This window comes from Gordionus sp. m RMFG-2023, chromosome 4 (genome assembly GCF_954871325.1).
Source record: "Gordionus sp. m RMFG-2023 chromosome 4, tfGorSpeb1-WG-v2, whole genome shotgun sequence".
Taxonomy (NCBI): Eukaryota; Metazoa; Nematomorpha; class Gordioida; order Chordodea; family Parachordodidae; genus Gordionus; species Gordionus sp. m RMFG-2023.
Genome location: NC_088778.1, coordinates 13,790,837 through 13,818,260, shown reverse-complemented (window position 1 = coordinate 13,818,260; position 27,424 = coordinate 13,790,837). Strand labels below are relative to the sequence as shown.

The window sequence follows — 27,424 nt, the reverse complement described above, 5'->3', positions numbered from 1 at the left end:
AATACGAATTAAATACTATAATTTTTGTTAGTTTAAACGAATCGAATAATAAAATTCACTATTTATATTCTATTCGAATATTTGTTTTCTTCAAATATTATAAAATAATTTATATGCAAATATATTGGCAGGTTTTTTTCGTTTCACATCTAATTATAAATAGAAAAAATGATCATAATAATCTGATGATAAAGAACATGCGATCAAGTTATTAACGAAATTAATTTCATTTATAATTCCAAGCCAATTTTTAGGGCAAGGATATTTCCTTATCGTTTCCTCTTTATAATATATGCGATTTTTTGAGAACAATTTAGTTCCAAATGATAAAAGCATGATAAATGATTATAATTTTTAAAAAAACATACTAATATATATTTCCTTAATTCAAATAAAACGAACTATTAGTCGAATATTCGTATTATTCATTTTATTCGAATCGAATAATTATTGTTCATTCATATTTGAGCAGAAGGAATAATTTACTATTCGTTTCGTTTTTGATTTGACTTATCTTTCAGATGAACTCCTTTTAAGTTACTCTACAATCTTGGTACCTCTCATTTAAAACAATTTATTTCGAGGATAAAATAAACCATATCTTATTCCTGAAATTTAAAAAATAATTGTTTACGTTTTTAAATCCTGATCCGAAAAATGGGATTTTAATATCTTTAGAGAGTCTAAAGACTTTAATCTGACTCCAATATCAATGAACTGACCCGGATATATTTGAATTAAATAGTAACAACTTCGGGCATCTTTTATGAAGCTTCCATTATATATATCAGGGTGGCTTTCATGTTTTGAGACTTCATCGTAGATTAATTTCAAGCACTCAGAACTGACATTATTAGGACTTAAAAGCTTCAACTCTAACAAATTATTCCAGTATGCGATTCGGGCTACGTATTTCGTAGGAGTAGTTTGATCAAGTTTTTCCGTCGAAGACTTGCGAGAATAGTTAGAGGCGGCCAAAGATTTTGTGTCGCAGGAAAAGAATCTAAGGATGGAGAAATGTGATTGAGGGACCATTCTCAATTCAATCGATGATTCATCAAGGGGCTTTAATTTATTACATTTAAAAGGGAATCTTAAATTTTTTTAAAAAAAGAAGCTTATTTATAATTTTAATAATTCAAAAGTCAAAACTTAGTGTTAAACAAGATGCTATTATAATATATTGATTAACCTTTTTAAAAATAAAATACTGCACTTAATAAATTTTTGGACCCAATTTGCGAAACTTGCAAATTCAGTTATTTCGCCCAGCTCATATTTTAAATTATAGATCAGAGCCTGGTTCAACATTGAACCAGCGCAGGGCTCTGATTTGATTAAAAAAATCGAAAATTTCAAATGCTAAATTTCAGTTGAAGAACCAATTTTTTAAAAAAAAAACAGATTGAAACTTATCACAACTTTGATAGTTATAAAGTATCTTTTTAACAAAGATCATGACTTAAATATGATTATATAAAGGAAATTCTTATAACCATTTTTAACTTTATAAAACAATAAAACCATGAATCGAAGTTTTAAAATATTATGGCAGAACAAATCTTATCAATTTTTTTAAGAGATTTTTCATCAAATTTTACCTAAAATGCAAAAACCTTTTATAGAATCTTTTGTAATTTTTATGCATATTTCAAAAATGAAATCAAAAGTTTCAAATTTGTTTTCAAACTCTGTATTATGGGCATTGGTAAAAAGAAGTGTGCTAATATTATTGATCAATAATGTCATAATACAATGTTTGTTACCTTAAATTGTTTAATAGATGGTTCAAACATATTGACTATTAATGGTCCCAATAAGCCGGTAATTAGTATTTCTTTCAACGTTATATCCATTTGTGCGAAATTTATTTTGCATATGTTTGAAAGTCGTACGCAGTCTAAAAACAAGTAAAACCAACAGGAATAAAAAAAATACTGATTAAAATTAATGTACATCTCTAACTAGACCTAAAACGAATTATTTGTTATTCAAAATTAGATATTTTATGAATAGCATTCGAATCGAATATGAATAATGGAAAAATATTCGTCGAATAGTAAACTTTTTATTATTCGATTCGAATTATTTGTATTATGCGAAATTATTCGTATTATTTATAAATATTTATTCATATTCGTAAATCATAAGTAAATAATAAAAAAGAAGTAATCAAATTTTCGTCGTGTATTTCATTTCATTTCATTTCCTTTTTTTTTATATATTCATAAATCATAAGTTATATTTTCAGATAAGAAGTTTAATGGAAAGGGAAACGCCCCAACAAAGTAAACTAATAACTATAATCCTTTAATTAATTTTTTTTAGATATTAATTTTATTTATATAATTATTTAATGTGAAAAAGAAATATAATTTTCTAAAATTTTAAAGGCTATGATTTTTTTGGGTAATAAATGAATAAAAATGGGAAGTATTTTTATTATCAGCAGATTATTTTTTGGCAGTATTTATAAACTTTTGGGCATTAAATTTATCAAAATGGTAGTATTTTTTTTATCAATAAATTTAGTGTAAGAAATTAAAACTGCCCAGGAAAAACTGACAAAAAATTTAAAATACCAACCAAATGTTTTTTCTACTTGCTATTTGATTAAAGTAGTGCCCATTTTGATTTATTTTATGACCATTTCTTAATAAAAAACTGTCCGAATAATTTGTCATCATTATAAATCATATGGGGTATAATTTATTCACTACAAAATTAATATAAAATTTTCAAAATAAGTAAAGATTGATTTAAAAAAATTACTAATGTTTTGAAGGTTTAATTGATTTATTCTTTCTTAAATTACTTTAAATTTTAAATATTTTTTCTTTCAATTGCTAATGTACCATTTATCTGGAATTTAAGGAAGGATGGTAAACTTAGATATTATATAATTTTAAATATATTCAAAGATCGATTTTAAAATCTTGATGGAGAAAAAGGTGGCATGGACAAAGCTATCAACTAGTTCTAGATCTAAATCTATCCAATCAATATTTGGTCAAGTTGAACTTGGTAATGCAAGACGAATTTTTTTTTAATATGGAATCATTATCTTTATGATTCAAAAACAAAAACTGCCAAAAGTAAAATATGCAAAGAAAAAAACAACCTTTGCACTAATTAATTATAATAAAAGATTTTATCAAAAGATTCAAAATAATTTATAAAAGTAAAGTTGAATTGTAAAAAATATAAGGAAAAGTTGGTTCCATTTAAAAAGAAAGAAGAGAGGTGAAATTCAATAAATATGTATATTTGAAAATTTTTTTTAAAAAAAATTATTTTACAATAAATAGTTAAATATTAAGCAAATGAAAAGATAAGATAGAAAGTAAAGTATGGGTTTAAAAGGATTCAATTGTCTTAATTGAGCAAATTAAAATAAGTGATAAAAAGTAAAACATGGGTTTAAAAGAGTTTTTTTAGGTTTATTTTAGAGGTTGGTGATATTAAAGGAACCATTATATATTACTGTGATAATAGGTTTACTTGTAAAAGTTAATATAAATGGAGGAGGTATTATAAATTAGTGTGATAAAAGTTTACTTTTGGGAAATTTTTTTTGGGAACCATTGGATATGGTGGGGGTAATAATAATTTTTGTACCATGGGATATGGTGGGGGTAATAATAATTTTTGTATTTTAAACCCAGTGTTTTGATAATAAGTTTTATTTTGTATTATTTTGTAAGCCTTAAGATTCATTGAATGGATAGGAATCCGTCATAGGAAATTAAGACCTCGCGTAATCAGGACTAGTGATCTGCATCGGGCCAAATTTTTCAAGCCCGGCCCAAAATTTTTTTTAAAAAAGTTTTGCAAGGTCGGCCCGAACCCAAAATTTTTTTAAAACAATTTGCCGGCCCGGCCCGAATTCGAAATTTTTTAAAAAAAATTTACTGGCCCGGCCCGAATTTATTTAAATATAGAAATTAATTTTTATAATTACTCAAAATAAAAGACATATGTTATATGGCGTTTTGTTTCAATAAATAAAATCAAAAATTTTTATTTTACATAAAAAATTCAATATAAAATTGATAAATTTAGATATATTTTAAAAAATTTCCAAAATCCGACCCGAGCGCCCTGAATTTTTTTAAAAATATTAAGCCCGGCCCGAACCCGATTATTATAAATAGAATTAGGTTGGAGGCCCGAAGCGGACTCGGGCCGGGCCTAACTTTGCAGATCTCTAATCAGGACAGCAAAGATTGCTTAATATTTAAATTTTGGGATTATAATTAACATGAATAAATTTTTGTTGAAATATAATATATAAAAAAAAGTGTGATTGATATTTTATTTTAAAAAAAGATGAAATGAAAATTATGAATATGAAATATATTGCTAATGTTAAAAAATGATGAAATGAAAATTCTGGATATGAAACATTTGCTAATGTTAAAAAAATGAAAAGAAAATGTTGGATGTGAAATATTTGAATAATGTTGCATATAAAAAAAGGAATGAAATAAAATTAAAAGAAAGATTATGTGATGAAATAAAAAGTATGCCAAATTCCAGATAGACATGAAAGTTAGAATTAAAATTAAGTTAAGTTGGATGTTAAACACGTGCTAAAGATGGATTTAAAGTCAAGAATGAGTCATAAATTGTTCAAGTTTTAAAAGAAGAATAATGTTAAAGGTTTATATAGTATATATACATGCATAATATTGTATTAAAGGATAATAATGAGAGGAACCATTAGAAAATATTAGAATATTTTTAAGTATTAAATTTTGATTAAAGGTTTATATATATACATGCGTAATATTGTATATAAATATATGTAGAGGATAATGGAGGGAGCCATTAGGCAATATTAGAATATTTTTTATTTTTAAAATTTTGGAGATTATATAAATGAAGTTAATTGATATTATTTTAGACCCAAGGAAAGGGGGAAAGTAGTAGTACATCGTATAATAAAGGTCTTATGTTAATATTGGGATCAGAATTTGTGTTTTAATATATGAAATTTAGGATTATGATTGATTGGGAAGAAGTGTATCTGGCTGGGATAATGTTAAAAGGAAAGAATAAAGAATATATTTTTTTTAAAAACATTTGACTGAATTACTCTTTGTAATATTCTGTTCAATCAACTACAATGATTCTGTCAAATCAACTACAATGATTCTGTCAAATCAACTACAATGATGCCGGATTAATTTTACCAAGCCTAAGATAAGAATGATCATGACTGACCAATGATGCTATGGATCAATCAAGCTATGCCTCATTAACCATTAAAGTTTAATGGCAATCAACAGTACAATAACAATCAAGCTATGATGACCCACACACCGTTAAATTAAATGATAAACAATAGCATCATGACAACTTATTACGTATGGTTAAGAAAAAATATGGAACTTCCTGGAACAGAAAAAAGAAAATTGAATGAAAATAAATAATATTAATTTTTATATTAAGAAAAAATATGGAAAACAACAGCTCAATGACAATTATATATGATCAAGAAAGAATATGGAACTTCCTGGAACAAAAAAAAAGAAAATTTAATGAAATAAATAATAATAATTTTTTTTTGATCATTTATTAGAATTTATGCGGACATTTACTTTGATTATATATATATGCGTAAATTGTATTTCTTTACCCCAGTTTGATTTCTCAAGAAAGGGGGCGTGTTGTATCTGCCGATTTATAATTGGTATCTATGGACGTTTTTGAATATATTTTTCGAGAAGAATATAAGTTGCAATTATGTTTCTTTGTTTAAAGGAAAATGGAGTTTATATGTATAAATGTTATGAAAATATATTTGACGACGTGTCACTAACGTACCATTTTTAGTTAACCTGCCACTTTAGGGATGAAAATTAGGAGATAAAGTAATTGTTATTAGATATAGTACCATTTATAGATTCGCAATCTGGTGAAAATATATATGGAGAGTTTTCTCAAATTGTAATATTGATAAGTGACATAACAATTACTTACTCGAATTCAACTTTGATAAAAATTCTTTGCATAAAACATCCAACTTGTAAAATTTCACATGTACGATGTTTTGCACACGTGAATTTAGTAGTAGAAGATACACTCAAGAAAGTACACAGTCAATTATCAAAAAGAACAATCATTAAGTAATACTTTTATAAATACAAATATTATGAAAAATGTATGTTCTTCCTTACTACCCCTGATGAAATTTCTAAAATTAAAGTTAGACACATCCATAATGGTCGAAAGCGCTATTAAATGAGAAGGGCAGCCATTGATGAAGTTGTTAAGTAGAATTATGATGATATATCTGATATTGAAGAAAGACAACTGAGTGAAGTAAATAGATTTATTTATTTACTAATTATCATTTTTTACCAGGCTGATTGGATGGCTTTAATAAATATATAAGACAAATTAAAGACCTTTTTTGATTTTACTGAAGATATCTGTGGACACATATCTTACCCTAAATTTGTCATTCCGTTCTATGTTTCGTTAATCAAACATTTAAATTCATTTGACCACAATTTTATAAACACTATCAGTGCGATTTTGAAAATAGAAAATTATCATAACTTAACAAATATTGAAACTATTATCAACATTACTAGATCCTAGACTAAAAATAGAAGTTTTGAACAATCCTCTATCGTATAACCTAGATACAACAACTCTATTACAAATATTTAAGGGTGTAAAATAATACCAATACAACATCGGTTAACACAATAGTACAATCAAACATGGATAGAATTTTCAAACAAAATATCAACTAATCAATATGCGGGGTTGAAACATATTTTAATGAATTAAGAATCACTTCTAATAAGAGCCCGCTAGAATGGTAGAGATTGCATGGGGATCATTTTCCCTGTTGTCGAAAATGGCAACTAATATATTTCCCATTCAGGGATCTTCGGCTTCATGTGAGCGGTTATTCACAGTAAGGACAAATATGATAATGAAGAATAGAATGTCTTTGAAGGAAGAAACCATTAGAAAGACTTTATGCTTAAAAAACCGGTTATTGTCGAATTCGGATCTAGCATTTTTTCTGTATTATATTTTGATGTTTAAAAAAATGAGATCTACATTTTTAGAAGATTTTAATAAAATTTGAATATTAGATCGAAGAAATAATTGTATAGCAAATAATTTAGATATTTTTATACGAAATTCTAATTATAAAAATAGAGTGTTTTTGACCAATTTTTGTTTGGATAACATTATGAAATCATTGAGTTTTATTTTCAGTAAATTTTGATATGCTAATGACTTTAGTTTTTTAGTAGAATCTTTAAAAGTGTCATTTTAAAACATCCATACCTATTTATAATTTTATTTGCAAAAAATAACTTATTTTTTATTGAAAAAAATTTCGAATCGAATAATGACTTTATTGTTTGTATGAATAAGAATAATAAATTATTAGATTCGTCGAAAATTCAAATCGAATATTCGATCCGATTGGTTTTTTGTAGGCCTGTCTCTAACATAATTAAACGGGTTTGACTGAACTGCAAATGCTTAGGTAAAAATGTTTTTTATATAAAATTAAAATATATAATTAAATAATATTCAATCCACAAGCTGGCTTTAATTGTTTTTAAATACCCTTAGTTATATATATATATAAAATTATTATTATAAATTTTTTATCATTATATAAAATAGGTTCATTCGCCGGTAAGTATCAATTGAACCTTTATGATTTTATTATTTGATCCTGATATATCTAGGCTTGACTTAGGTATAATTTTTGGGGAAAAAAATATTTAGACAAAGTTCTGGATTTTTTAAAAATAGATTGTTTGTTTCCTATAAGTTAAAGCTTCCATTTTAAACATTTATCTATATTTTTGTAAAGTAAATACCATTTTTTAATAATATTATCTTTATATAATATAATATACCTTTTAACTCAAATGTTTTATTGGAGTTTTGTATAATACCAACAGTTATAATACGAGATTCGCCCGGGTTTAAAGTAACATTTAAAATATGATAACATTGATGAATGAGTTGGTTAAGGTTATTTAATCCGTCTTCAACAAATGCGTAACTGAAAGGCTTTGAATCGCCCTGTAAATTAAATATCATTTAAAAAACAATTGATTGAACGTGAATGCAATTAAAAAAAATATATATTAAAAGAAGTGTTATTGGAAACGTTTTTATTATTATCTCTTTAACATATTAAATTTCTGATCCTGATTTGTAAAAAAATTTTCAAAAATAAATCAAATTTAGAAGTGTAAAATGTAGTATTTGCAATTAAGATTTTAATTAAAACTTTATCGTTTTCAATCGATATCGTTAAAGGTAGAATGTAATAGTTGGAATTTGATATTTCGAAATGTTGTTTCTTTTGGTCAAAAGATGGTTGATCTGTATAACCAAAGTTTAACAAATGGTCGTGGCTAAGATTTGAGACCTTGTCATTGATAAGTACAGGACAAGGCATAAAGAATATAGACAAAATATTATAATTCGATAAGTAATTAAAATGAAGTAACAAGTAAAGCATTAATTTTTTTTTAAAGTAATGTTATAATATACTTGATTAGATTGAGTATAGTAGTACATTTTTTTTAATCAATAGGTAAAAAAAAATAATACCCCTCCCGACCACCTTTCCTACAAATATTTTAAATAAACATGTCTTATAATATAACTAAGGTATAGTACATTTATGTTTGGTGTTTGACATTTGGCGAAGATGGGAATATTAATTGTCTTTTCTATGTTCTCCTCCATAACCTTGTTACAATTCAATATGGCAGATATTATAAATGTAAGGCTTGATTTAAAATTTGCAGGGATCGTTGGGTTGAAATTTATCTGGAAATATTACAAGGTATTATAATAATTACAAAATGTCCCTCTTACAATATTTTAAATTACTCCATTATCATTCTAGATTAAATGATGGTTTAAAAAATGATATGAACATGTAGTGTTGTTAATTTGCTTGGTCGTAAAATTTACGCCCTTTTATGTGCTCAGGCCGACCTGGGGTTCAGACCCACCTATGGATTAGACCCGGGGCTCGGATAAATGAAAAGTAAGAAATAATAAATCTTATTTACTAATCTTAAAATAAATCTTATACATTCTAAATTAATAAAGCTTAATCTCATTTTCTTACCATTTAAATATTTGTTTAAATTTGGGGTGCTTTTGATTAAAATGTTTTCCGGCCCAAACCCGAATTTTTTTTTTAAAAAAATTTACCAGCATGGCCAGAATCTATTTAAATATAGAAATTAATTTTTATTTTACTTTCTTTTAACTAAGTATATTTTTTTTATAAACAAATTTCTCCCCCATATAATTTCCGATTACAGTGTAGTGAAACGAGGAATATTATTATTTTTAAATATACAATAAAAGGGGTAAAAAAGTAAAATTTTATTTTAATACATATTGTAATTAAATATGGACAAAAAATAAAGATTAAACGTCATGCATGTTTAAATAATAAAAAAATTTCTAATTTGTGATGAAAAATGGCAAAGTCCGATCATGATGCGTTTTTTTTATATTTTTGAAGTTGTATTAATTATTATTTTTTAGTTATTTACTTTAGATAATTTTTTTTAAGAAAATAATAATTTTATAAAATTAAAATTAAGTAAGTTTTTTTTATATTTTTAAAGTTGTTTATTAATTAAAATTATTATTTTTTTAGTTATTTACTGAAAATGAATGCATCAAAGACAAAGGTGATGAATGGTGGGGAAAATCTAAAGATGGAGGAATCCGGTAAGTGGCCTCGTGGTGTATGTGGGAAAGGAGTTGCTAGAAATTCTATCCAATGCACCCGATGCCAGAAATGGGTACATAATAGATGTAGAGGGAAAAAAGGAAGTTTGATGTTAGGAAGAATGACCTTTATTTGTAGAACATGCATGAAAGGGATACATAATAATGATAACCTAGAAAATGGTGGTCTGGATATTGGCAATGGGTTAACCCTAGAAAAAGTGGATAAGTTTTGTTATTTAGGTGATATGCTAAACGCAGATGGTGGTATAGATTCTGCCGTTGTTGCAAGGACCAGACAAGCTTGGAAGAAGTTCAGAGAGATGTCGTCTATTCTTACAAATAAAAAAGTCTCTTTGAAGTTAAAGGGGAAAGTTTACGTAAGCTGTGTGAGAAGTTGTTTAAAGCGACTCACGAAGCCAAATTAGAAAGAACAGAGATGAAGATGATTAGATGGATGTGCGGGGTATCTCTGAGAGAGAAAAACTAGCAAGGAATTGCGAGCAAGATTAGGTATAGATATGATTGGAATGGTAATGCGACGAAATAGACTAAGATGGTTGAGCATGTGGAACGTATGACAAAAAATGACTGGGTAAAGAGATGCACAATGATTGAAGTAGGAGGATCAAGACCTAGAAGAAGACCTAAGATGACGTGGACAAATGTGATAGCGGCGGATATAAAAAGCATTAAATCTTACAAATATTGATGCTCAGGACCGTCAAAAATGGAAAAGAAAAATCAGAGGGAAAACTGGCCTACCCGGGTAAACCTGGAAATCACCATAAAACGGAGAAGAAGAAGTTATTTACTTAGATAATTTTTTTAAAGAAAATAATAATTTTAAAATTAAAATTAAGTAAGATTTTTTATATTTTTGAAGTTAAGTTTATTATATTATTTTTTTATAAAAGTAAATTGAAGATTTTATATATTTTGATTTCGAGAATAGGCAGGAAAAAAGAGGCTTGTTTATAACCAAATACCCTCGCCCCCTAAATAAAAACGTTCTAAAAATATTCTAAATAATCCATTCAAGTTCAATCTTGCAGAATTTATAAACAAATGTTATCAAATGTTCTTGTTTACCATAAAAATAGCGATGAAATTAAACAAATCCGGCCAGAAAGTTCGTATCTAATTCTAAATTAGGACGGTATAGCTGGAATTAATCGCTTGGCCTACCAACATAATAATTCATTTTATTCTTATTTTTTGGCATTTCTAAGCCCTAAATGGTCCCGATTAAAAAATTTTAACCCTAAGCTGAGTTGCTTGCAGAATTTTACTATCTAAATGCCATATTTTTTTTGAAATATTTGGAATGACATTAATAATCTGGACCCCGAATCTGTGCTTGGGGTTCGTACTCAGAGCTAGTTTGGTCGATTTTTTAGACCCAAACCCCGGGTCTGGGTTTTACACAACCAACCAATTAACAACACTATGAATATCACATTTAATGTTACACAAAGTTAAATTGCCGCTTGATTTTGTAATGCTTAATTAACATTTTCAAAAATAAGAAACAAACAGCTTTGACTGGCTCATATGTTTATTTCTAAATAATATTCTGAGTAACCTTTAGGAATCGTGTAATTCCCGGAGGAACTACCAAAGGTAATTGCATAGAATTATCCAAGCTAAATATTGGGTGCCCGTCAAAATCAATCTTCGAAATTTCAACGCCTATCTGAGAATCTTGGTTAGTGATAGGAAAAGATGTTGAAACTTGTGCGCCCAATTCACAACTCTGGAAAAAATTTATTTGCTCCGGAACTTTCACTAAAAAATTTTATGTAAATAATTATTAATTGATAAACTTAAAATAAACTTCTAAATTGGTATGTTTGAGGTGAGTTTAAAGCATCTCCCCGATTAGCGGGATATTGTGATTGCATAAGATGTGGGTTTTTTTCAACTAAATTAATAATAAAATATTAGGTTCCATCTATTTAATTTATTTCTAAAACCATTTTTTTTTAAATTTTATTTTCAAAATCTGAAAAGGAGAATATAAAAAATACCTATATGTGGGTTAGCACCCTTATAAGGCATTAACACGTTCATGTCATCATCGTCACAACCATTTTCATGGGTTGTGTCCAAATGATGGATCTTTGTTGTTGGCATGAGGTATCTAAGATCTAAGACGTCTCCATTCATGCTAGCTTTATTTAAAAAATCAACATAATTCTCTATTTAATAAATTGTACCATCTTGGTTTGGTCCAAGTCTATTTTCATGAATTGTCGATTGATTAGCTGATAATGTTTCGTTTATTGAATTGTTTACATTATCAGAAAAGTTACGAACTATAATAATCAATTAACATAATTATAATAGTATAAATTATATTATGTCACTTAAAAAAATGAATATTTAGTAAAAGAGAGTAATAATTGGCAATAAGAAATGCACAGGATATTAGATCTGGTACCCTGCATATTTAAATCCGGCTGGAAATTGCAGATTGTTAGCCGGTTCTTAAATATATTTTTTTTATCTAAAATCTAAATGACAAATTAAAAAATAAAATTTCAATTTTTTTTAAATACAGCAAAGACTATCTACTTATAGTGACGGTTTTACTTCGATTTCGTGAGATGGTGAATTCAATAAATGTTTTCAATCCTCTTTATATTAATCACCACTCTATTCTGAATAGTGACCAAAATTCTTTTACATGTAATATTAAAACGATCTCTACACTACCATTTGATAAAATTTTCAAGGTTATTTTACTATTGATAATCGTCCTGCGCCCTATCAACAAAAATTTTTCAAATAATGATTATTACATTACAGCCAAATATAAAATTAGTTAAACAACCATTTGATCAAGGAATAATCAATACAGAAATAATTTATTAAAATTTGTAGTGATTCAATCGTTATCTTTAGATTAAATTTTTATCAACTTTACTAATAGAATAAAAAATAGATGCGCGTTTTTGGATAAGTTTAGCGTGAAATTAAATAAAATCGGATAGAATTATTGGATATTAAAAAACAGGATGTATATTTCGGAGATTGATATATTTATAAACTTAATCCCACTAGATTCCCAATTTATATGAATAAATTCACTATGAAAATATAGAAAAAGACAATTACGTAAGATTACCTTTAATTCTGATAGTAGTTCCGAAGGTGAAATTGAACTTAAGTAGCCATTTACAAAAAGGAAGATATTTTTTAAAAAAAATCCGAATTTGCAAATTGAAGGATATACTGCAGGCGCGTAACCAAGTTTGCAAATTTGCCTGTTCTCGATATCATTTAGGCTAATAAAATTTTCATCCTACCCCCCCCCCCTTCCCATATATATATCATTATAAGGAAGATTTTGAAAGGAAAATTAGCAAAAGTGAATTTTTTAAAATAACGACATAGTGTAAAATTTCTAAATTTTCTTTTAAACATTAAACAAATAAATTATATTTTAGTTTCTTCCTTTCATTAATTTATTATGAAATAAAATTTTTTATATAATTACATATACAATCATAAAATAACCCATCGGATCGGTTTTTTTTAAAGATCGGCCTTATCCAATATCGGTCCAGCCTTAATTAAACTAGATATTAGCAGAAAAAAGGCTTAAAAGTTTATATTTCTTAAATGCCTGCTTAAGTAAAAAGGGCCAATGAGATAAATTTTTAAATTACAATTTATTTACTTATAATAATTTTTTTTATAGATTCTAATATTTTAATAAAACAAATTAATTCTAACTTTAAGTATAAAATACGACGGGAGGGGGGGGGAGGAGGGTAATAAAAAATAAATATAAACATTGTCATTATCTTGAATAAAATATAACTTATAATTTCCTGAGAGGGGATTCAAAAATAAAATAAGATTTCGAGAGCATATCCCCCCGTATCATCTCTTAAAATATGTTTACCTCGTCTACGATAAGTAGATCTCTCAGCGCTTGCTTCTAGAATGCCGTAACTCGGATCTCGTTGGTTTTCATTAAAAGGCGCTAATTTTGAGAACTTGTCATTATCGAATTTATCATTTCGAGTTTTTTTGACAATTATATTTCCATTATATCGTTCTAAAGGGGTTGATATTTTTGAGGCCTTTGAAGCAAAATCTTGGTTGCAATTAGGCATAGTGAAATCGAGTATATTGGACAAGTTTTGTCGTTGGCCATGATCGGCGACGAATTTCCCATTAGAGCTGTTAGTGAGTATATTCGATGAAGGGGTATGGTTCGTACTTCGGAGAACCCGGGCTCCTTATTAATTTATGATAAATAAAGTATTGTTATAAACAGTAATCAATCAATAAATTTTAAATTTGATTTGTTTTTAGATTATTATTACAATTCACTCAGCCTTAAAAAATAATTCATCAATGTTAAAATGTTGGTTTAAAAAAAATATAGAATGATCAACCATATAAAATACTTGAAACACGAGATGGTGTTGACGGCGGCGAAACTTGGAACTTTACTCCAGCTTTATTAGGTATGGCGTGATTACTTTGGTTATTAAGGTCAATATCGCTGTTATCATTGTGCGTTTTTTTAAATTTATAATTAGAATCGCCATAAGGACCGTGATTAATATTCCGATCCATAATATCAGCATTTTGAAAATCTGATTTATTAATAACTTGCTGATCTACCAGGATAGCGTTTACGATGTTAAGTTTTGAATGGGGAGATTTGTTAAAATTTTGCTTCATGCAATGTTTGGAAGTGGAGTCCAGATCGGAAACGTAAAGAGGAAGAGGCGTGTGATCATTCTGAGGCGAGTTTATGGAGAGGCTACCGAACTTGGGCTAATAAAGATTTATTTTATAAAATAGTTCAATGTTATGTAGAGGTCTGCAAGGGTTGTCCGTAGCCCGACCCGAGCCCGGGTTTGGACATAAAAAAATTTTTCGGGCTCAGGTCGGGTTGTAGGAGGTGTCCGACCCGAAGCCCGACCCAATAATTAAATATCCTAAATAATCATTCTAATTCATAATGTCAATCAGAATAAAATGTCAATTTCAATTATTATCTTATATAACATCCGTTTACCAAAATATTTAGTTATTATATTTATGTGCTATTATATACCTTATTTACAACATATTCTATCAGGTTAATTACTATTTATAGACTCAAATTTTCAATATTTAAGATCGTTTGCCAAATCTTAAATTGGTAGAAGACTCAAAATGGCTTTCCCACTTTAAGAGTTTTATCTCTTAAATTCCTGGCTATCCCTGCTTCCTCGGCTAGCAGTGAAAGAGCGCTTTCAGCGGCTGGTAGGGCCTTTGAAGATAGGAGGACTTATTTAAAGTCTGACATACTCGACTCCTCATTATTTATATACCACAATTATTCACTATGTAATACTATTAATAATGATATTGGTTCATTATATCACGCACATTATTTTTATATTATCGCAATAATTTTTAAATTCGATTGTATTTAAACTTTTTTAATATTAAAACTGCGTAAAAGGTAAATGTTTCCAATTTAAATAAAATGCAACTTAATGTAAATATTGATTATATTATGGGGGTCATATAAACTTTTATTTAAGGCAATAAGCATAATTTTTAATTGTTTTTTGGATATTATACCCTCAAATTTTAAAAAATTTAGTTGGGTTCATAATGGGTCGAAAAAAACTTATTCGGGCTCGGGTCGCGATAAAATCACTTTTCAGACTTCTAATGTTATATACCACTATTTTCATATAAAAAATTTTAATAAAATATAATTAGCCTGATCCAGGCGCGTATACAGCGCCCCCCCCCCACCCAAGCCGAAAAATGCAGATGCCGGATATATTTTTTAAAAATATTATTGTTTATATTATATTTTATAATATTTATTCCTATCTCTTTCTTTTTAAATATATATTTAATTATATTTATTTATCACATTCATTTACTTTTATTTTATCAATCAATTTTGATTTAAAGTTTTCCTTGGTGTAATATTTATCTATTATTTTCAAATTTGTAGTGGCGTAATATTTATCTATCATTTTCAAATTTCTAGTCAAATAATAATTATGGACATGAGAAATTTTTTAAATAAATATTGATGATGAAGAAAATCCTAGTCATCCTATAAAAAAGCAAAAAAATACAAATAATTTTATAACATTTTATAATTAACCTAGAAGAAAGACACACTTCTTAAAAAGGTATTAAAAATACCAATGATAAATAATTTATTTAATAATAGATTTATATTCCACCCCACAATTTTCAATATCCACAAACTTTATGTGCTAATCGAAAGTTAAGATTTCATAACAGCTATTTTACTAGATGGTTATGGCTAGCATACTCTATGAAACAATGGAGCGTATTCCAAGATATGTGTCCTGTTTGGTCCAAGATATGCTGAAAGAAATTTAGTTAAGCGTAAGAGTCTTGTTAAAACAAGTACAAAGATGCTGGAGAAATCTTTGATTTTCAAAAAAGAAATTATCACGTGAACTGATGATATCTTCAAATTAATTCAAAGTGGGGATATAATTCCCATTTCATTACATATTGATTAAAATAGCAAAAGAAAATAGATGTAAGATAAAACTAAATATTGAGGTAATTCTATATTGTGGATTGCAGGGCCTAGCATTACGTGGCCATTTGGATTCAGGAAGCTTGAATTTTAATAATAATGATAATGCAGGTAATTTTGGTAGTCTTTTAAAATTTAAAGCATTGGGGGAATCTGCATTAATGGAATACCACAAGTGACAAAATATTTAAACAGAATTATTTCTGAAACTCCTTGTCCAACAAGGCGAAATAAATTACAAAAAGCTTGTTCAACGAGATGGAGTCTTCGCCATAGAGAAGTAACAGCTTTTATAGAGTTAAAAGATACGATTATTAATGCTCTTACTGAAATATAAAGAGATATTTCCATAGGAGCAAGCAAATTATTGAATTCAATACTTATACCAAATTTTTTTTTCTCATTAGAATGCATATTTTACCATACAACTATTTTATGTAATGCTTTTCAAAAACATGACATTGGCTTGATTGAGATGATGAGAATAGCGGTGAGCAATTTATTAGAACTCAAGGAAATTAGGGCTAATGTTGATGAAGAATTTCATATTATATATATTATAGTTGAGTCAAAAGCAGAGCTATAAGAGTTTAATATTTGTCTCCCTCGACTTGCAGCAAGGCAAGCTCATCGTCCAAACTTAATATAGGGTGAGTAGAAGAGTATTATAAAATAAATGTCATTATCCCTCTCTTAGATTCATAACCCAAATAAATGAACGGTTTTTAATTCATCAGGCAGCACTTACCAATCTGCTGATATTACTTCCACAAAAGCCTTACCAACCTTTTTCAGATGGAGAGAGAAAAAATAATAAAATATTTGGCAAATTATCATGAAGATGTTAAAGTATCTTATGATGCCTTATTAGCTGAATGCGAACTATGGTATAAAAGATTAACTATGGTTGATATAGTCCCAAAAAATTCTATGGATGCTTTGCATCATTTCAAACATCTTTTAGATTATTTTCTCAAAGTATTAAAATTATTATATATATTAGCAACACTTCCCATCAATACTGCACCTAATGAGAGAACATTCTCTTCTTTAAGAAGAATAAAAACATACCTAAGAAGTACAACTTCTGAGAGTAGATTGAATGGTTTGGCCCTTTTGAATATTCATAGGCATTTAACGCCAAGCACGGATGAGATAATTGAAAAATTAGCTCAAGCCCAAAGAAGATTGGATTTTACATTATAAATATATAATATGCTTCTTAATAATATTTTTTGTGCAATTTTATTTTTAATGTGTTATATATTTTTTCATGAATACTTTATCACAAAATACAATTATTCCTAAGAAACTTGTGTATTAATTTCCAATATTTAAAAATTTTATACTTTATATATAAATTTTAAAGGCTCAATTAAATTTCTATTTTGGGTCATTTATTTTATAGTGATTCATATGCTGGTTATATCCACTTAATATTTTATATTTCACATTTATTTTATAGTTTTTAATATGCCGGCTTAAATATATAATTTTTTATAATTCACTTTAATTTAAAAATGTGTATCAGAAATAGTTATTAGTACTAATAAATTTATGCTTGATATAATTTAATCTTTATCCCCCCCCCTCACAGCAAATTCCTCAGTATGCGCCTAGCCTGACCCGTTACTATTCACAGAAAATATCAATATTATTTTCATAAAATTTATATTAAAGGAATAAATGTTTTTTATTAAATAAATAAATTTTAATATTCTTTTGGTAGGTGCTGGTTGTAGAGATAAAGAATCATTTAATGAATTTAAAAGAAACCAATTTTTGTGGCAATAAAAATAATAAAATTGTATTCACTTTATCTGAGTTATTTCAAAGAAAGAAGCGGATGCGCAATATATTAAAATTTTAAAAAAATAGTGAGATCGGCTGATATTGGTCAGGGATGTAAACCCTTCATCAAAAAAAACGTTTCGGATTCAGAGTTTTTTTAAAGGGTTCGGGGTTTGGAAGCATAAAATATTGACTCAATATTAATATATTAACTTTTTTTATATATAATACTCCAGTCCAAAATATCAAAAATACGATTCGCAAACTTTTGAAACTTCATAGAAAAAAATAAGCTGTTTTTAAATTTAAAAACATGTCAAATATATATTTCTAGAAAAAATTTTATACTATTTCATTAAAATTTTAAAACTTGTTTTAAAACAATTCGAATTTTTTTAAAAAGATTTTGGACTTAGCCACATATAAACATAATTTACTAGCAAAAAATTTAAAAATTGTTTATCTATTTTTTATATTATTTAATCCAAAGAATACTCAAACAAAATTAATCGTACCAAAACTTTATATTTACATAATTGCTTATATTTTAATTTAATTTCAAAAAATAAATATTTAGAAATATGGATAATATTTTCCTTTCTTGATTTTATGTTTTTGTCTCAATATTTTACTTTGTAAAATTGAGATAAAAACAAGATGAGATGTATTCCTATTATATTATTAGTATGTTAAATTATCATAAAATTTTATTTATAAAATGAAGGCAAAAAACTAAAAATTATGAAAAATGCGATGAAATATTTATTTATCATGACCCCCCGTCACCGGGAAATTAACCTAATTCACAAGGCGCTACTATCAACCAAAATTCCTTCCACTTTAGAACCAGTTGGACTAAATATCTTACAATAAAAGACTAAATGGTGTTACTCTTACGCCTAGGTAAAAAGGCCAATCTTCGGGGGATTATACCTATATAAATGCGTTTGCAAATTCAAACACATAATATGCATCCATTGCAGCAGTAAAATCATCCAAACGCAACAAATATTACCAATTGAAAACGTATTTAAAAATTTTAGGTAAAAAGTTAACAATCACTGGAAATCCCAAAAATTTTTTTATACCTTATACAAAGAATATCTCTCGATATATGGAGGTCCAATTTTATTTCCATCCTCGGCTCTATGCCAGACAACATTTAAAAATATCTTTTATATTTTTAAACTATATGATAAAATGAAATTAAAATTTTTAAAAAGGGTTCGTGCATCGGTTCAACAAAATCGATATGGGCCTTATACCTATATTTGTCAATCGGGATGAGATAAAATCAGAGTGAAAGAAGTAAAGGAGATCAAATGTCGATTCAGTTTCTCTTAAATGTGTTGCTTGAAATTAAAAGAAATGCTAAAATTTGAGATTAAGGAGGGATGCTACTTTGTTTTTTACTTCGCGAGAGATTAGTATTTTCTTATTTCAAAATCGGGGGGGAAGAGGTCTAATGAATGGGAATGGCATTCACAAAATGCCTTCAGATTAAGACAAAACTCAGGCAACCCAATCCTTTAAAAAAAATCAAGTGGACTTGATGACATATATCCTACAATCAATGCATATAGAAAAAATCCTTCGGGTCTCTCATAATATCACGTATTTTGTATTTCTAAATTATAATATAGTAAAAAAGTGGATTAACTTAAATTATTTTTCAAAATCATAAAACAAATATTAGCAAAATAAGAGCATTAAAATTTAAGCTATGCAAAATATTATTTTTAAATCTAACCCTGATCTGACATTTTCGCTCGTCGGTCAGGCCATTCAATCCATCGGTGTTATTTAGGTAGCCTAAAGGCTCGGACCCCAAACGCAAAAAAGAAGAAATGTTATTATATCCAATATTCAAGAGATTTGCCTTATCATTTTGCATAGCGGCAGTTTTTGTAAAGCTTCTAGATTGGCTCTGATCATTGGGAGGTGAGTTTTCTTCTTGATATAAGATTCTACGATCATTTTCGGCGAAACGATAATTTTCGAAATCATTACCCTTGGAAATACTCAGGTTTGATAAATTGCCAAGCTAATAATATTTGTTAAATATTAATTAGTGAACGATATCGAATTTAAAATTTTAAAAAATTTGGTTTATTTAGTAAATTAATAAATATTAATAGAAGCAATTAGGGCTGTGCCGATCCACATATTTTTCACCGATCCTATATTGCTTCTAAACCGATCCAGTATTTATACTGATTTTTAATCACCCCCGTTTGAACCAAATGTAATTAAGAAATCAATATTTTTTATGCAAAAAATCGAATTATGAATTTAATTTAATTTTTTTATTTCTACAATTAAGACTATAATAAAAAAATATAATATTTAATAATAATATATCCATTTTATGTTGGTATGAATTATAAAATTGTAATATATAAAATTATAATATATTAGATTTTTTTAATAAATATGAGAGCCTCCAGATTTTCTGGGAATAAGCTTCTACGATATGGACTATCTATATCTCCTGACGTACTGAAGGCAGACTCAGATTATTCCGCAGATAACGCATTTTGCAAAATTATCTTTGTCTTTTGTAAAATATTTCCATAATTCAGTTTAAAAAAATTCTTTTATTTAAAGTATAAATAAAAAAATTGGCGTTATTAAAAAAGATTTAAATTAAAATAAAATAAATAAAACTTTGGGTGTTCCTTTCCATTTTTATAAAAAAAACTTTTAAAATATAATAAATCTATTTTAAAAAAGAAATAAAATTTAGAAAAATTATTTAGAAAATATTATAAATAATGTAAAAAATATATATAACATAAAATAAAATAACAAAAAATAGAAAAGTAAAAATATCGGATCGGTTTTTATAGGTATCGGCCCAATCCAATATTTTCGGAAAACGTACGATCCGATATTTAATATCGGCACAGCTCTAGAAGCAATGGACACCTTAATGTTTTATTATATAAAAATTACTCATCACAATAGATATCTTTACCTCTACCAATTCTAAATTAGTAACAAAATGACACTTAATATAATTCAACCTAAACTTTGAAAAGGGACCATGTCTAAACAAAATTTAATTTTTTGCAAGGGGCCCTCCAAGGTTATCAGGGGGCTTGAGTCCATTTCGACTCTTCAAACTAATACAATTTAAACCTATCAAAAAATTTATTAATAGATAGCAATATTTAGTCATAGCTTCCTGATTAAATCTTAATAAAAATAAGTGAATAGTCAATTCATCAAAAATTTTACTGAGAAACTGTTATCGTGAGTATTTATTATAGCGAAACCTTTATTGTGAATCCACATTCGCAAATACTATCTCATGAAGATTATATCGCCAATTTTTTATAGCGAAAATCTTATCACAAACTTTTTAAAGTGAATATAAATTTTTTATAACGAAAATCTTATCACAAACTTTTTAAAGTGAATATAAAACAGCGATGGGAAGTAATTAACGCGAAGCCCATATCACTAAGATGAATGTTATATCATTTAAAAATCGTTAACCTAATATCTTATGTTCAAGATTATTTAAGTTTTCATATTATTATTTAAAGTGATATTTTAATTTGAATATTATAAAAGAAATACTCTAACCTATCATGGATATATGCAATTATTACGTTATATATATATGTGGCTAGTTCTTATATTAAAATGCAATATATAATAATTATAGTTAATAGCAGTGGCTTCAATAGCCTATTCCATCTCAGGGAGCTCAACTAAGAAAATTTCATGGTAGGCACCCCCCCCCCCACATACCCCTTATTTTGGGGGCCTTCGGCTCGTATTCCGGCCTTCGGCTTAGTTTCCTTTTAATATTTTATATTATTTTTAGATTAAGATCTGCAAACCCTGAACTAGTAATCTAATTCCCATATTTTACCATTTATTATGCATGTAAAAAAATATTAGGAAAATAAAATAAATACAATAAATTTTGTAAGCTAAGCCAAGATAATATATTATAATACAAAATATTTATTTATTAGGTAACAACTTAAGAGAGGTAACATGATATTTTATTATAATATCAGTGTCAAATAGTTGCAATTGGGGATTAGAAATATATTTTGTGTAAAATCATTCGACTTTATTATAAAAAAAATGTATTGGAATATAAAATATATGTCATTAAATTATTTGACAGAAAAAAACTAAATTCTCTATGCCTATTCATTGTCGCGAATTGGTGGTTTATTTTGAATCAACAGTATAATTATTTATAATATTTTTTCAATGCTCAATAGAGCCAACGAATATAATCGTTCTTGTCCTACAGTTGATAGAAAGCCTATTTTAAAACAGGGGTTAACATTTTCGACAAAAATCTTGCTTGAGCATTCTCAGAAAAATCTTAAATTAAAAAAAAATCTTCATCCTTCAGGAATCAAAAATTGTTATTTTTTTTATTTTCAGAGATAAATATCTTTGAATATTTTTGATTTTGAGCAGTAAGTAAACCCCTAATTAACACGTTTTAATGCCAAAAACAATTTATTATGTGAGCGCGAATTAAAGAGTGGAGTATGCAATTTTAAGGCATTTATATGTCAGGGAATATATCGTTGGTTTTCAATTTTATAATCTAATGGTTCACAATTCAGTTTGTGCTTTTGCTTTTAAGTTAAAATATGAACTTTTAAATTTGTGCATTCTTTCATTGGATCAGGAGGATTATATTGTAAAATAAATGGTTTAATGACATCAGAATATAAATAGGATGGAGGGGAGGGGATTTAATGCGCTTATAGCTTTTAATATATATGCATTTTCTTGGTAAATTTTTTTTAAAATTAATTTATCATAATATCCAAAATTGAATAAAAGCAGCGCTGTAAAGTAAGGTCGGTGAAACTCTTTTTGAGTAATGGTAACGTAAACCGTTACTTTAAATTTTCTCAAAAATATGGCAAATTTTTTATATATTATGATTTTTTTAAATATTAAAAAGAGCCGAGTTTTTAATTCAGATCAACCATCAAAGTTCTTTTTATTCATTACATTTTTATTGTTGAATTTTAGTTTTGCTAATCTAACTAATGTTGAATCAATCAAGGTATCGTTCGTGGGTCTAAAATTGGAGTGCTCCACTTAATATTTTTAAGGTGTTTGAGTTAGGAGTGGATTTTAATTAATTAATATATTTTAAAAACCTAGATTAAAATTTTTAATTTTGATCACTTTAGAGCAGTCAAATTCGTGATTAATGTCCGACTAATTGCATTCGCAATCACTCTAAATTGTTCGTGAAAATAAATTTAAGATAAAGCGTTCGCGATATTGTCTTCGCTGTAAAAGTTTTGCGATATTACTTTCGCAAAATTCCTTCGCGATAAACGCGCGTTAAAAATTCGCGAAAGAGTGTTTTGCAATAAAAGTTTCGCTAAATCGAAAAAGAATTGCAAAAACTTGATCCAGTCCGTAAAAATATTCTGTACTTTTAATTGACTAATAAAAGTTGTGAAGAAATCATACATTTTCCCTCTCTTAAGGCCCTGACCAAAGCGTAAAAAAATTTATTAACCTTCAAAAATGAGAAGTAATAAGCTTTTAACATAGGAAATGTTCAAAATTTATGGACCCATTGAAATTTGGGGTTGATTCCCTGGAATTTACCAATCACTTCTAAACTCTTAACCATTTTATTTTTTTAATTAATATATATGAATAAAAATGCTAAGCAAGCTATCAATAGTTTTATCATTAAAAGTTTTTTGATTAATTTAATGCATATAATAATTTTTCTTGTATATCTAAATTTCACAAATTATTATTTACACACATTTATAAACGCAATATCAGATATATAATTGAAATTGATGAATTTTAATGAATATTTTTAATTTATGGAAGTTGTCAAAGATTATGTTTCTTTTTAAATTTTAGTACTTTTTCAAACTTTGAAATATACTCTAGCTAGGCCCATAGGCTTGACTCTAAGGCTTGGGGCTTACAGATTAAAGACAGAATGTAAGTGTTTTTATTAGCCATTCCACCCACACCTACCTATACTAAAGGTGGGCAGGTTAAAATTAATTTATAAAGCAGGGGTAAAAAATTTTTTTAATGAGTAAGAGGATGGGAATGGTCAGGGTTAGTTTGGACCTATATCTAATAAAAATTAATTCTTCATTTTAAAATATTGAATATTTTATAAGTTAATGTAAACATATATTAAAATAAACTTTCCTTTCTTTTCTTCCTCCTAACCAATATACACCAATACTTTCAACATTAATGGATACCAGTGGCCAATACTCAAAAAAGATAATTATAAATTTTATAAATATTGCTTATATTATGAATTTATAAAAGAAATCTAAAAATTTTTAAACCAAGAATGAAGAAATAGCTACTATTTTTTCCTTATTTTTATTTAATTTATCTGGATAATAGAGTGGTATCCATACATCTCTGGATTTTTTAAAATTAAAAAGTGGGGGTCAAAAAATTAAATGGGTGGGTGGTAGTACTCTAATTTCAAGACCTAAGAGCTTCTCATTATAAATAGTCCCAATTAAGAGAACAATTTTTAAGCCATAGATGATAAAGATTTGTGAATTGAGCAATAAATACTTTATTAATTTTGATAAATTGAACCAAATTTTAATAAAAAAATCTTTTGAAGTTCATTTTATTTAATATTTAAATATGAGAAGTTATTAAAAGTTAATTTCATGTTTTTTAATATTTTAAATAGGGGGAAAAATATTGTATATAATATAATAATAAATGTAATAAAAAAGTTATAGCCATTGTTTGATGTATTCACTCTTTTATCATTTAGTATGCTATGCTAAAATATTATCTGATTAAAATTTTTTTTTCCTGCATTTAACATTTAATATTCCATAGTTAAATAATAAACTAGGACTGTGTCAATATAAAATATTAGAATGGGATTAATATTTTTTAAAAAAACTTATACAATATACTTATTGTTATTGGGTATTTTATCTTTATTTTATTATTTCAAAATAACAATAAATTCATAAAAGGAATTAAAATTCAATTTATTTGCAATGTTAAAAAAAAGATCAAAAGATAGAGTAACTAAAAATTTGATATTTTTTGTTATATTTGCAACAAGAAAAGGAATATAAAATATCTATAAGAAAAGGAACCAAAAATGTCTATTAACTAGTGTCACATTAATCTAGTATTGTTAAATGGCCTGATTTGGTCAATTTTTAAGGATAACTCAAAAAGGCCAAAAGTAAATTATCCAAGCTAGGACACCTATTATTGAAATTTTGAGGCTTATAATATTTTGGCTAAAATCTTGATTGACGTTTTAAAATACTGGATAAATTAAGCAATTTAACAACATTATATTCAGCCATAAAGATTGACCATATTTTAAATATAATTAAGAATAAAAAATAAAATACACTTAATAATCAGAGTTGGGCAGGTCCTCCGAAAAAAGAATCTAGATACAGATACTAGTATCTTTTACAAAATATCAAAAAGATACAAGATAAAAGATACTTGTAACTTTTGCCTAATTAGAGTATCTTAAATACAAGATACTTTTAAATTATCATTATCAATTAAATTAGAATAGTTTATAAAATACAGTTTTTATTATTTATTTTTGAAGAACATAACATATACACATAATAAGAATGAGTATTTGCAATAATTAATAAAATATTTAATGATGAGTTAATTATAATAATCAGGCATTTTAATTAGTAATAGCAGATTCTTAGAATAGATAGGGAAAAGAGACTAGTATTTTTAATGGGAGTTGAAATATTAATTTGCAAAAGAGTATTTAAAATAGATTCATTATTTTATAAGATAATCAAATTTTTCAAATATTTTATCATTAGACCTTGGCCGTTTTGGCCTACTTAACATTGTGCCAAAACTAAATTACCTTTCAACTGGAGCTGATAAAGGTATTGCAGTATTAGATTTATAAAAAATTTCCTTATTGAAAGGATAATAATTAAGCATTTATAATGTATTTCAACTTTCTTTAATATAATAAGCCTCCCATTCAATGTTCTTTGTATTATTGAACTCAGCAACATTTTATTCTTCAAAAGAAAAATAATCGTTAAATGTATCGGTGTTATAGTTTGAGTTTGATTATATACTCTGGTACTACATTTAGGGCTTCTTTTATTAATATATTTTGAGAGTATTTGTTTTTATCATCTGACTCAATTCATAAGTTCTTAAAATATGTATGTGATATTGATGTCAAAAAACCTTATTATATTCAAAACATAGGAAAATATTTTCTTAAAATCAATTTCTCATACAAACTTAAGCAGCTTTTAATAAAGGTAGCAATACTTTCAACTTGAATATTTATGATAACTTATGCATCTTGTTACCACACATAAATAATATACTTTAATATGTTTAACAAAATTTTTTTTTAACCATTTATCCTTTTTTTTTGTTTATACAGGTTTTAAATCTAGCCTGTACATTGTCTTTTTTAACTTTTATTTTTAAATAATTTATATATAAAATTTTAAGATTTTGATTTGATTTACAGGAACTTATTTCCATAATTTAAATTTCACTACCATGAGTGTTAATCATCCTACAAATTAAAAAAATATTACATAAAATTGGTAATGATACTCTATTGAATTACATTTATATATAAAATATAATCTTTACTTATTTTGTTTTGGTGCTGTTATTTTTTATCTATCTACCTTGTGTTATTAAACGGTTCATTTTGAGCTGATTTTTAAAAACGGCTAACTCACTATTTTACACAGAAAGATCTTACGCAAGCCTGAAGATTTTGCCTAAAGAAGGAACAAAGGTCCAGGCATACATTAACAAAATCTCGAAGCTTAGATAATATATTTCTGGTAAAATATTGATAGCCATTTTAAAAAATCGGCTCAAAATGAGCCGTTTGACAAAACTATATCTACCTTAATATGGGTTGTAAATTTTCCAGCTAATTTTGACATTATATTTAAAATATGGTGAAAAAAACTAAGAAAATTAATATAAGATTCTTGAAGAAAATAAGATATATACTGTGATATGTAAAATTTTAAATATGAATTAAAAAGAATCTGTATCTGTATATTTTGTCAAGAAAATAAAAATGATACAAGATTCTTTTCAGAATAAAGAATCTTAGATATTGAAACTAGTATCTTATTAATAATGTCAAAAAAATACTAAGTACAAGATATAAAAGGATCTTGTATCTTAGATACAAGTATTCATGGTACTTCCCAACTCTGTTAATACTTAATGAAAGTTAATTGGCTCTTTTAAATAGAAATTATAATTTTTTGACATTGATTTAAAGATGATGTTATATAAAAATTTAAA

At 26.6% G+C, this 27,424-nt stretch overlaps 1 protein-coding gene across 1 annotated transcript in view; it reads right to left on the bottom strand.

Moving 5' to 3' along the window:
* The window catches only part of LOC135928644 (uncharacterized), a 37,359-nt gene that overhangs the window by 8,952 nt on the left and 983 nt on the right, over positions 1-27,424 (bottom strand). Inside the window, exons 6-17 of the mRNA XM_065465099.1 lie at positions 19,851-20,144; positions 14,181-14,556; positions 13,670-14,008; positions 11,976-12,074; positions 11,787-11,930; positions 11,594-11,680; positions 11,342-11,544; positions 8,680-8,832; positions 8,285-8,425; positions 7,905-8,073; positions 1,767-1,900; positions 635-1,065 (exon numbers count right to left, since the gene is read on the bottom strand). Of these exons, the coding sequence (XP_065321171.1) occupies positions 635-1,065; positions 1,767-1,900; positions 7,905-8,073; positions 8,285-8,425; positions 8,680-8,832; positions 11,342-11,544; positions 11,594-11,680; positions 11,787-11,930; positions 11,976-12,074; positions 13,670-14,008; positions 14,181-14,556; positions 19,851-20,144 (2,570 nt within the window). The remainder of the gene's footprint in view (positions 1-634; positions 1,066-1,766; positions 1,901-7,904; positions 8,074-8,284; positions 8,426-8,679; positions 8,833-11,341; positions 11,545-11,593; positions 11,681-11,786; positions 11,931-11,975; positions 12,075-13,669; positions 14,009-14,180; positions 14,557-19,850; positions 20,145-27,424) is intronic.